The 12,853-nt window shown below is 36.0% G+C and overlaps 1 protein-coding gene across 1 annotated transcript; it reads left to right on the top strand.

The window, feature by feature from the left end:
- The first annotated feature begins 532 nt into the window (after positions 1-532).
- Positions 533-844, top strand: LOC131874430 (putative ripening-related protein 6). Its single transcript, XM_059217809.1, has one exon. The coding sequence runs from the start codon at positions 533-535 to the stop codon at positions 842-844; it is 312 nt and encodes a 103-aa protein (XP_059073792.1).
- The last annotated feature ends 12,009 nt before the right edge of the window (positions 845-12,853 follow it).

Genomic DNA, 12,853 nt, shown 5'->3' with positions numbered 1-12,853 from the left:
ATATTTGTTTTCATCTTTAAAGATTTAAACTAAATTTCATGGCCGCTTTCAATGTCATCGATGCCAATGATGTCGTGGACCAATATTGGTTTGTTAAGTTTGGCAAAGAATGTCTAATACGTAAAGTGAGTATATCATCTCCAAGACCATACTACTCTAAAATTGATGAATATTTGTGTCGATCTTTAAAGCTGTCCAAAATGGACCGGGGATTTACAGGTTATAACATAGTCGGCAGTCGATATCATAGATATAATTAATTATGTTTCTGTTTCAAGAGCGGACAATGGAAAAGACAAAAATGTCATTAGCGAAGTGGAAATATACAAAATTATTAACGCCTGTCGATGTAACACATGAAATATAGTTCTCTTGCAACTATATATAAGATAGTGAGTGAGTGGTCATCATATAACAAGGACTAGGGATTTCGAGAAAGGAGAAGAGAATGGGGGGATTGAAATGGGTGTTGTTGGTATGCTGTGTAATGATGATGACAATGTGTACAAGTGCGAGTGAAAGGCGGGGAAGAATGACGGTGAACAGCTTCGAGAAAGGAGGTGATGGAGGTGGACCCTCGGCTTGTGATGGGCACTTCCATTCCAACAAAGATCACTGGGTGGCTCTTCCTCCTTCCACCTTTGATCATAACTCCAACTGTTTCCGCAAACTGAAAATCAGTGCGCGAGGGAAGTCTACGGTGGCCACCGTCATCGATGAATGTGCGAAGCCGTGCAAGGATGATATCGTGGACGCCTCTGAGAGTGTTTGGAAAGCCCTCGGCGTGCACCACGGTGATAATGACTTCGGCCTCATGCCCATCACCTGGCATTTCATCTCCTAGTGATCATCCTCATCTTCATCCTCGGGCATAATAATAACCTCAATCCACTTTACCACCTATTCTGCTTTGTCTTAGCTACTCTTTTCTTTTTCTTGCACACGCTTCACGCCATGGATTACTTCTCTTGTTCTCTGCTTTAGGTTTTCTTTGTGTTCAAAGGTGCATACCTTTATTGCTCATTCGATCTAGTGCACTTAGTGGCAATAGATTCCTTATCAATTGGTATAATCATCGTGGCATTAAAAATATTTTCTAAGATAGGTGGTTAATTGTCTTCAACCAACCTCTTCAAAGTAATTGTGAAGATGAGGATATCAAAATGAATGGAAGAACATATTAGATATTTATCTTGAAAGGATCTTAGCAATTGTGAAAGAAAAATAAGATGGTACAATCATATATTGCGGTAATGCATCATTAATAATCTTGATAAGGAACTTAATTTTTCATGGATGAAGTAAGTCATATTGAGATCGATTATTATTTCATATAAGAGTTTATAGAATATTGAGAAATCAAAGTTCAGTTTTGTAGATCTAAGAAACAACTCACAAATAGTTTCACCTAAGATAATTTTAAATTTCTAAGAAGTATTTTGAGTATCATGAATATAAAGACAACAACTTTAAGCCTTTGTAGTCATCTTCATATGTAGTTAGTTTCAAAGATCTTTAGACTATAAAGAATAGTCAATTTTAGAAAGCTTAGAAAGTTAGCTCTAGATACGGTTCCCTGATATGGAAACTAGATGGATTTGACTAACTTGGATACCTAGACTAAGTATCTGATGTTGATATTGAGTTGATAATGTGAAACTTGTGATCACTAGTTTGATACTCCTCTAATCTGTTGGAAGAAATCTATCTGAGATAATTGAAAGTGAAAGTCCTCCTAAATGGGTACTTGGATTAGTTGAGGAATTTTTGAAAACTTGCTCAGACAAGGCTCTATCTCAAATGCGCCACTTAAATGCACTATAGAATTGATCAAATGTGGTAAGAGATTCGGTGTATGCGCCACTTAAATGATCATATGCGCTACATGATATGTTGTGTGCGCGTTAGGGTTGATTAAATACACTATAGGATGAATCAGATGTGCCTGAGACATGCTCAAATGCACCACAAGAATAAGCATATGCGCTATTCTGTGGCTTTCCTGAATGTGACTAGTTGAAAACTGATTGTGATGTTTGATTTATCTTGCAAGATGTTTTAAGAACTTTGACAAAATACACAACAAACAAGCATGAAAACAATGGTCATTTTGCTCCTAAATCTAAACATTGAGTGTATGTTTTGCTAAGGATGTGTTCAAAACCCTGATATTTTCACTGGTTTGGATACAAATAAGACATATCAAGTAGACTCTTTATTCAAGGGTCATTGACAATATCATAACCTATACTCGATACTCCTTCAGCTCAAACAACCATGTCACCCCATAGAGAGTGCCCATTTTTTTGCCTTTGTCTAGAAATTAACCCAAAGAGGATTGCTCCTTAATTGAGTAGTTATCTTGGGAGATGTATGGTGAGTAATCTTAGGGGTGGATTCTTGCCCACCCTTGCACTATGATATTGCCAATGTATGACAATTGACTCGGCTCAAAGTTTCTACTTGTATGGTTTGTAACAAAGGTTCTGTTTGGCGTGTAGGGATAAGTTTAAGAAACCAACCCCCGAGCAACTGTGTAAAATCCTGGCGAATGAGACATTATTTTCGGAGGGGAATTTTCATATTGATGGTGAAATTTTATTTCAAAAATAGGGAAAAAAATTATTTTGTATTGGCGATTTTTTTCTAGGGTACGAAAATTCTATAAATTTTTGGTGAATAATACCTTGTTCTATGGGGAAAATATATATTGTAGGAGGCTAATAATTTTTGTTAAAAGGAATAAATATATAATTGTATGGGCAAAAAATTTTACTCTGAAGGAAAAATTATTTAAATATATTGGCGATTTTTATCCACCGCTTGAAAATTATTTAATTTGTTTTGGTGAATATTTTGTTATTTATGGAAAAATATATAATTTATTGCGGATTTCATGAATTCATTGCCATTAATAGACAAGGCACATCACATCACATTAGTACATCACATTGAGTTCAGACTCTGCATGATGTATCAATAAGCGTGGCCTCTTTGACACGTGAAAGGTGACACATACCTAAAATCCATCAATGATTTTAAACCGTTCAATGATCGTAGATCAATGGCTGAAGTTTTATTTCAGTCCAATTTTTTAAAGAGAACATAGCTCACCAGAAAGTGCCCGGAATGGAATTGGATTCAATAGACACGTATCAAATGTCACGAATCAAGATCAATAATTTCGGTTATTTAATATATATCTATTCACTAATTGCAGTCCACTCCATTCCCACGAATTCCAATGTGGTACTTGCCAACTTGGTACTAGTTTATAGCTGTTTCCAATTTCGCACAGTAGTGCATTTATGGGAAAGATTTAAAAAAATTTAAAACAATTAATATGTTTAGAGAAGTAATTATTACAATCAAGAGCTTCAACTATTTATATATGATCTCTGCTTCTTTCATCTTCAATTAGCCTTTTCCATTTGGTAGATAATTCATCGGAGCTCACGGTATTTAAATTTTTCCTATGGTTTAGGTTTATAGGCTCAGGTTGTTTAATTTGTTAATTTGATTTCTCAAGATGGACACTCCCATCTGCTTGAGAAGTATTGCTGTAGAGGACTAGAGGGCCTTTCTGGGCTCCGTTAGAGACCCAACCCTCTAATCAGTTTGCAAGGAGGTTGGGTCGTTCACCAATGAGGCTGTGCGGATGGTGCTGGGTAGAGAGTTTATACGAAACGAAAATAGATGACGTGTTAACACAGACATTACATCCTGGTTTTTGGCGGCTCTTTTGGATCTCAGAGGAGACAAGGTGGATATGTTGATGCTATTGAGGAAGGTTTTTAAGGAAGACTTCCTTGGAGATGACATTATTCTTTTCCTCCTTGCAGAAGTAGGGGTGGGGATCCCTTGGGTGAGTGAATTATCCAAGCTTCTCCTCCCTGACCAAACAGTGCCAGTGGCGAGGCAACTGTTTCTTCTGAACTTGAATGCAGAGCACTTGACACGTCACAGGAAATGGGTGCGGATTGGCAGGGACTTCCTTCGAAAATGGTTGCTCCTGGATGACTTTCCAAACTACATGTGGCTTGAAGAATTCTCTCAGCTTATGTTGTTTGAAGAAATCTACATGGAAGGAGGGTCAGATTCTTAGGGCAAAGTTGTAAACCATCCACTACCTGTGCCCTAGCCCCGACCCCCTAGTAGTTTTTTTTGCCTATGTCCTCGAAACCTCACAGACTTAGTGGCTCACTCATTTTGGCTTTTAAGTTTTTGAGGGACTCAAGTCTCAAACGTAAAAATTGTAAAGTTCCAAAGCATAATATTAATGATAATTTTTCAAATTCCAGTTTGTTTCAGTTTGCCTCTTAGAGTCTTATGGATATAAAAAATGCCTTCTATAATTCTATTTCATTTTTATTAATGAAAGTTTTTCAAATTCTTTTTGTCTATGAGCTACAATATTTCAATAATTTGTTACAATGGAAATAAATTTAATACAATGATCTTTTTTATGTAATGCTTCTCTCTCTCTCTCTCTCTCTCTCTCTCTCTCTCTCTCTCTCTCTCTCTCTCTCTCTCTCTCTCTCTCTCTCTCTCTCTCTCTCTCTCTCTCTCTCTCTCTCTCTCTCTCTCTCTCTCTCTCTCTCTCTCTCTCTCTATATATATATATATATATAGTTCATTCCATTAATTATTTGTACATTGATTATGGTTGATTTTAATTTTATAAATATATATATATAAAAGAAGTTTATCTCGCGAAAAACAAATGAATTAAAACTAAAAGTCCAACTTACTTGTTGTTGATTTTTTGAACGAGTGCATGCGTGGGTTGGTACTGGGTACATGCTATGATTTATAGTTAAGATTTTGTCATAATGAATAAATTTGAGACATTTATGAAGGGTAGATGGGATCGCTTTCATGGAAGAGAACCAAGGGCAAGGATGTCCCAACTTCACACAAAATTGATCTGAAGTAGGATTTATGAATGATAGAAAAAATGACATCTAAGCACTGAGTACCAACCTTAACGGGAAGAGTAATAGAACCTATAATAGGACAAGAGAAACCATCTAAGATCTTAACCACTAAATCAAATTTATCATATCAATATGTTACTTCATGCAATTGTAAAGTATAAAGATATTCTTAACTTATTACATTCACCATATATGTTGGATCAATCATCAAAGAGAACCCCTCATGAGAGTATGTCTTTGATCTTTGTAGGTGATACATAGACTTATAGTGGGCCATTAGGTGTTTCAAATTTCAATAGTCTCACTAGGATCAAAGGTAATGCATATTGCATAGGTCCTTAGGAGGTGCAAGTTTATCAATAAGATTCACCACATTAATTGTCAATAAAATTATATTAAATTAAAATTTATATTAAACTAAATTTATGTTGAAATTTTATATATTTTTAGTCTTTATTTATCTATTAAACTAAATTAAATTAAAATTTATATTACACTAAATTTATGTTGAACTTATATATATATATATATATATATATATAACTATTTTTAAAAATTATATATCATAAACATATTTTTAAAGAATTTTGTTAAACTTTAAATTAATATTTTAGATTTAATATTGAATGTTTTCTTTTTTATATTAAACTTTTACCTTTCAAATTGTATATCAAAATTTATATGTTTATTTAGTTTATTTTTTTATTCTAGAAACTAAGTTTCATGTTCTATACTATTTTTGAATTTCATATTTTTACAAATAATATTAACATTATATTTAATAGTTATCTCAAACTATTGCACATCTTTAAATGTCTCTTATTATGGGACCCACAACATTTGACAACATGTACCATCGTCCGTTGGATGAGCAAAGATCAACGACTTAGGGTGGATTTCGATCCGAATGTGGGAAGTGAACACATTTGTGAGAACTTCGCTGGGAATTGAATGTTTTAAATTTAATTAAATATAATTAAGTCTATAAAGCTATTTTTCAAGCGGAAGTTTAAAATGATTAAACAGACTTAAAAAATAGTCTCGACTCTCGAAAAGTTGCACGAGTATGGTGACGTGCCCAAAAAATGGTAGAAGTCATGAGACCCACGACAATCTGACAACATGTACCATCGTCCGTTGGATGAGAAAAGATCAATGACTTAGGGTGGATTTCGGCCCGACTGTGGGAAGTGAACACATTTGTGAGAACTTTGTCCGGAATTGAACGTTTTAAATTTAATTAAATATAATTAAGTCTATAAATCTCTTTTTTGGGTGGAAGTTTAAAATGATTAAACAGACTTAAAAAACAATCCCGACTCCCGAAAAGTGACTCGAGTGTGGTGACGTGCTTGAAAAATGGCAGAAGTCACGGGACCCATGACATCTAACAACAGGTACCATTGTCTATTGGATGAGCAAAGATCAACATCTTAGGGTGGATTTCAGCCCAAATGTGGGAAGTGAACACATTTGTGAGAACTTCGCCTGGAATTGAATGTTTTAAAATTAATTAAATATAATTAAGTCTATAAAGCTCTTTTTCTGGCGGAAGTTTAAAATGATTAAACAAACTTAAAAAATAGTCCCGAAAAGTGACTCGAGTGTGGTGACATTCCCAAAAAATGGCAAAAGTCATGGGACCCATGACATCTGACAACAGGTACCATCATCTTTTTGATGAGCAAAGATCAACGACTTAGGGTGGATTTCGGCCCGAATGTGGGAAGTGAACACATTTGTGAGAACTTCGCCTGGAATTGAACGTTTTACATTTAATGTCCACAAAATTTAGACTGAAGTAATGAATGTTTTGTCCTTCAGCGACGAATAGATGTTAATAATAATTAATAAAATTACAACATGATTCTAGATATTTTGTCCTAAGTATTACTTTTGTACTTTTCAAAGTTTTCAAAATAAGTGACTCATAAATCATAATCGTATTTCATTTCATGGACAAACTAGTAAATCGAGGGGGATTCTGAAACAACTACTAGATTGAGGAATGCTAGTTGCAATAGAGACTGTCTGCACCAATCTAGTGAAATAGAAGTTTCGGGTAAAATCTAGAACACATACCGCCTTTTTTTATTTTTTTTAATCTCGTGGTCCAATTTGAGGGTTAGCATTTTCAGGTTTGTATCTAGAATTATTTTGAATTATTAACAATAATAGCGATGGGGAAAACAGGAAGCAGTAGTTCAACATGAAGCCAAGTGAAAAAAAATGTACCTAACCAAACTGGTTAAAACACCAGGTTTCACTAACGAATACCATGATATTTATGACCCTATTATCCATGGTGAAAAGCATATCATAGATATTAGATATGCATAGTCTAATAAGGCGATAGATTCATCTAGGGCAAAATTTACTGTTGTCAACGCAATGTTAAGACTAAGAACAAATAAAATCACATTGTGGGATGTTAGATTGGGAAGCATGGTGTTACCTGAAGTATTCCCTTGCCCTGATTTTGTCATGCTCTGCGCCAAGAATTATGATGAAGATAAAAAAGCAATTGTCAATAAAAATACAAAAGAGGAAATTCTATCCGTAATTGTGGGAGAATTTGCTCGTTTGTTGAACCTAGGGTTTGAAGCACAAAACTCAAACATCCAAATTGGCCTAGGAAAGCTGGTATAGAATTATGAGAGTCTCAATCCAAGTCGCAGGGATTCATTTATCAAAGCTCTATTAAAGCGTGGTACTTAGTTGGATTAGAATCATAAGCCTCCTTATGATTCTAACATTTTTGTTCCATGGGTTGGGGATACTATTTTCTTGATGTCATTTTGCTCGGGATTGGAAAATGATAGGGAAGTGGGTACAAGCCTTCTTGAAATGATTTTTAGGATCCATTGTGTAGGTCAGCCAGTAAGATATAATTTTATTGAGCACATTGTTCAATGCATGCGAAAACAATTACCAATGATAAAAAAAGGTTCCTGTAAGACATTTAGGTTCTCATCCTACTTGTGCTATCTCCTTCTATCTAAGTATCGTGCAATATTCGAGACCAACAATCTTCAAATTGTGAACTATAAGATTGATGAGAAGACTCGGAATAGAACAAAGTGTCCAATATATGAATGGACACCAAAGATAAGGATGCATGATAACATAAATAACTATAACCATTTTGTAGAATTCTTTTTGGCACCAATGTATAATGAAAATACAAGCACTCCAATGCATAGATTTCCTGTGTCTTGTAGAGATTGTATTTAACTCAGAAGTCAAATACAATTGGCTGACTGGTTCTTCATGGAAGAATTCACTGTGTTAAGGTTTTACAGATCAACAGTAAAACCATACAAACTTCCAATACATGTGGTCTAGAGAGGGTATTTGCATTGGAATATGTACGACAGTTGGAGAGCACAGATTGGCACTTCCATGGTCAGCAAAAGAAGAGCATATTTCCTTCCTTGCCTTTCTCATGTGGAGGGTTCACATTTGAGAGAAAAGCATTCAATGTGGCACATGATTTTTTGGCAGTTTTTAGCTTTGGTGATGAGGGTCTTTGGCAGTATGATCCAATCGGTGTAGTTCAAGCAAGGCTTAAGAAAAATGGGAACTCTTCAGCGTTATGTCAACATGAAAGTAAACCATTGCTAGAAAAGCTTAGAAACATGGACTCTTGGGATGAGGTAAAAAAAGAGATGGAGAAAATTGCCGCTGACAATAACATTTCATTGGTAGAAATGTCATCACAAATTATGGCATTGCACACATAGAGGAAAACAAAGGAGGGCCAAGGCATCCAAAATAGGAGGTCCTATAATTTCTACCAAAAATGTGCTAATCCATCTAACAAATCTATTCCCAAATCATTTCTGCAAGAATGTAAAGAGAGTTATTGGACTCAAACCAAAATAAATGATTTTTGGACTATGAGGAAGAATCTCAGTGAACCAAAGACCAGTGCAGAATTTGAGATCATCGACGAGGATGAAGAGTTTAGCAAATTGTGGAATATGGAGCATCCCACAACAACATATGACATGAGTGAAGATTATGATGTGTATGAGGTTGAGACCACTCCAACAACTACTATAGTCCCTAAAATATTAGGTGGAGTCAATGAGTCCATGAAAGAAAAATATAGCAAAGGGGCAAACATTATGGAAAAAATGGGTTTTGAAGGTGGTGGTCTAGGTCCCAAAGAAGAAGGCATTTGGTATCCACTTGAGGTACAACTTCCATAAGATTCAAAATCAAAAGCTCTTGTTAAACCAATCATTTTACTTGATTCTTCAGGTTCATCACGGAAAGGTACACTTCATTACCCTCAGGGTCCACCTACATTTGTTTCAGGTTCGAATCCATAACCACCACCACATCATGGTATTCCCATTGGTGGTGAATCAAGTGCCACTACCATTGGTGGGGAATCTGGGGATAGTATTCCTATTATTGTTCAGTCAAGTGTCATTGTGATTGGTGGGGTTGGCATGGGTACTACTACTGATACTTGTTGTCTTGGTGCTGGACAAGGGCTACAAAAAAATATCTCTCGCAAGAGGCCACTAGTGGTAGATTCTCAATCTCATACTATTGAGAATCCTATATCAAGTGCCACTGACACTACAAATCAATCATTCGTAGCTTCAAATCACACACCTCAAAAGATTATGAAAACTACACATAAAAGTGTTAGTGGGATAGGATCAGGAAAAGTTGTTGGTAGTCCTTGTAATGCATTAGTTAAAACCATAGGCACAAGCAGAACTGGAGCCTCTATTATTCCTATGTCACCTTTCAAATATTCAATTGCTTTAGCAAGCCCAAATTTTTAATTTCATGATTACTATAAAAAATTTGAACACACAACAAATGCAAATAAAGAAAAAAAGAGAGAATTTCATAGGGTTGCCCTGACTGAAGTTTTAGATGAACAACCTACAAGCAACATGGTATTTCCAACATATGAACCACACATAGATATGATGGAGTTCATGGTTGTTATTCCCCCAACTAAAGATAAAAATCCACCACACAGTTAGATAGATCCCTATGAATTTCAAGTTAGCACCCTCCAAATGGATTTTTCCAAAGTACATAATATGGACAAAATTAGTGTATCAAAAAGGACTAATAAAGTGGTCTACACTTCACTGCTAAAGGTGGAGAGAGAAAAAATAAACTAGAGAAACAAATAGAAAAGTTACCGGCAGACTTGGCAAACGAAAAATCAAAGAGGAAAGCAATAGATAACAAGTGCAATGATTTATAGAAAGGGATAAAAAATTCGGGCTCTGCAGTAGAAATTGCAGAGCAGGAGAAGATGGATGCAAAATTGAAGGACCTGAGAAAAAATTGGCTAAAAGTAGTAAAACAATTGATGAGGAAAGAGACAGTTTTCAAAAGTAATACAAAAGTTATGATTCTACTGTCGTCGAAATAAGAAAAACACAAGACCTATTGGATCATGAGAAGGAAAAAGAAAAAAATTTGCAGGAGGAAGTAGAGGAAGAAAGAAAAAAATGTGCACAAATGAAAGAAGAACCGCACAATGCAAATGATAAAATTAAAACTTTGGAGGATAGATTGAAAGATAATATTAAAAATACAACGAAGTATATACAAGAAAACATTTGGCGGAAAATAATGCAGAGGAGTGAAAAGTTGTGTGAATGGTTTGAATTGAATGGAAGTCTAAGAGTAATTTATATGAAAATCAAAGGGGTAAGTGCACAAAGATGCTGGTAAAAAAGGGGGGTATAAGTGGACACTTTTTTTCTGAAATCAGGTGAACTTGAACTTAGAGGCAAAATTAGAAAGTAATCCACTCAAGATATAAAGCTAATCAAAGAAAAAATATTTTAGTACTTTGAATCTAGTTTCCAAACTACTAAACTTTTTCAAAATTGGATAAGATTAAGGGGGTCAAATCCTTCACGCACGAAAAAATGACCTTGTTTTTTTTTGAAAAACATAACATAGTGTCTGACGTGCGCATCAAAAAAGTCATAGTTAGATTTAGTATTTTGACAAATCCTTTGCAGAAATATAGTTAAGAGTGAGCACTAGAATATGTGTATTTTTTTGTTGAGTATTTTTTTTTTAATGATTTTTCCAATCGAGCACATCCTGAAAATTCGGTACCTGTTCGTGCGTGAAGCATAAGTTGCACTAAACAAATAAAAAGTACAATTTTTTTTTAAATTGTAAAGAATCAAGTGCACTACAATAATATATAAAGTTTTTTAAATTTGGATACGTATATCAAAAGTTATTCAAAAAATGGTGCACTTATGTCTGTGAGAACTATGGAGACACTAGTAAAAGAAATTCAATAATAATATGTTATTGTTGATCAAATTGAAAAAAAATTATATGGTTAGAAAGCTCAGAAGATGGGTGAATATATGGTGGAAATTTTAGAAATACCCACTTTATGAAGTGTAAAACTGATGATGACAAAGTTGATAAAATAAAACATGTCAAAAATGAGAGAAATGGATGGAAATCAAACTTCCAATCCGTAGCTTTGTCATCCAGGCCTATTTCTAAGCCTAAAAAGTCAAAAGTGTGTATGAGGTACGTATGGTTTAAAAAGTGCATATGGGGTATTTATAGTGTAAGAAGTGCGTACGCGCGTGTTTCCCATTAAATAGCGTGTACGCGCTATTGTATAATATTATATTCTATGTATAACATGTGTATATTCATATAATATATGTAATATATAATATGTGTATAATATGACATTGTATATATAATATGTTTATATACATATAATATATTAAACATATATATACACATGTAAGTGTATCGTCTCTCCCTCTCAAATGCATACTCTCTCTCTCTCTCTCTCTCTCTCTCTCTTCCTCCATACCCCATCCCTCTTTCTCTTCTTCTCTCCCTCCATACCCCACTGCAACTATGTCTGCACTTCTATAGAAGTAAGTGAATTTATTTCTTATCTGCAACTTCCTCTTTGATTTTTATCATGTATTCTCTCCCTCCCTCTACCTCTCCCTTCCCCCATGTTCTCCCCCTCTCTCCCTCTCACTCCCTCTCTCCCTCTCCCCTCTCCTCTCCCTCTCTCCCTCTCTCTCCCTCACCCCTCTCCCCTCCCTCTCTCCTCCTCTCTCTCTCTCACCCCCCTCCTCCTCTCTCTCTCTCTCTCTGTCTGTCTCTGTCTCTGTCTCTACCTTCCCTCCCCCCTCTTCTCTCCCTCTCTCCCTCCCTCTACCTCTCCCTTCCCCCCATTTTCTCTCCCTCTCTCCCTCTCTCTCCCTCTCCCTCTCCCTCTCTCCCTCACTCTCCCTCTCCCACCCCCCTCTCTCTCTCTCTCTCTCTCCCTCTCTCCCTCCCTCTACCTCTCCCTTCCCCCCATGTCCTCTCCCTCTCCCACCCCCCTCCTCTCTCTCTCTCTCTCTCTCTCTCTCTCTCTCTCTCTCTTTCTCTCTCTCTACCTCTCCCCTCCCCCCATGTTCTCTCCCTCTCTCCCTCTCTCCCTCTCCCCCTCTCTCCCTCTCTCCCTCTCCCTCTCTCTCCCTCTCCCCTCTCCTCTCCCTCTCTCCCTCTCTCTCCCTCTCCTCTCCCTCTCTCGCTCTCCCTGTAAGGAAGTTAAGTAGCGGAAACAACTTCCTACACTAACCTTGAGAGGAGGGTAATGCAAAACTTTTTCAGATTGTTACAACAGTTACAGAAAATAGAAATAGATATAATAGCATTCATACCACAACACAGTGATTTACGTGGGGAAAACCCTTTCGGGAGAAAAACCCCACCCTCCAAAAGTAGCTCAATATTTTATTCAGCAATCAAAAACAGATTACAACATACTTGCAGAGCAAGCTCTTCGCAGGAGTACCATTAATCAGAGATTCAGAGGCAACTCAATAGCCATAAGACTCTTACACACAACCTCTATCTCACACACCTCATAAATAGGAGAT

The sequence above is a fragment of the Cryptomeria japonica genome, chromosome 3 (assembly GCF_030272615.1).
Source record: "Cryptomeria japonica chromosome 3, Sugi_1.0, whole genome shotgun sequence".
Classification (NCBI taxonomy): domain Eukaryota; kingdom Viridiplantae; phylum Streptophyta; class Pinopsida; order Cupressales; family Cupressaceae; genus Cryptomeria; species Cryptomeria japonica.
Note: the sequence above shows the minus strand (reverse complement) of the source record. Positions and strands in the feature narration are given on the sequence as shown.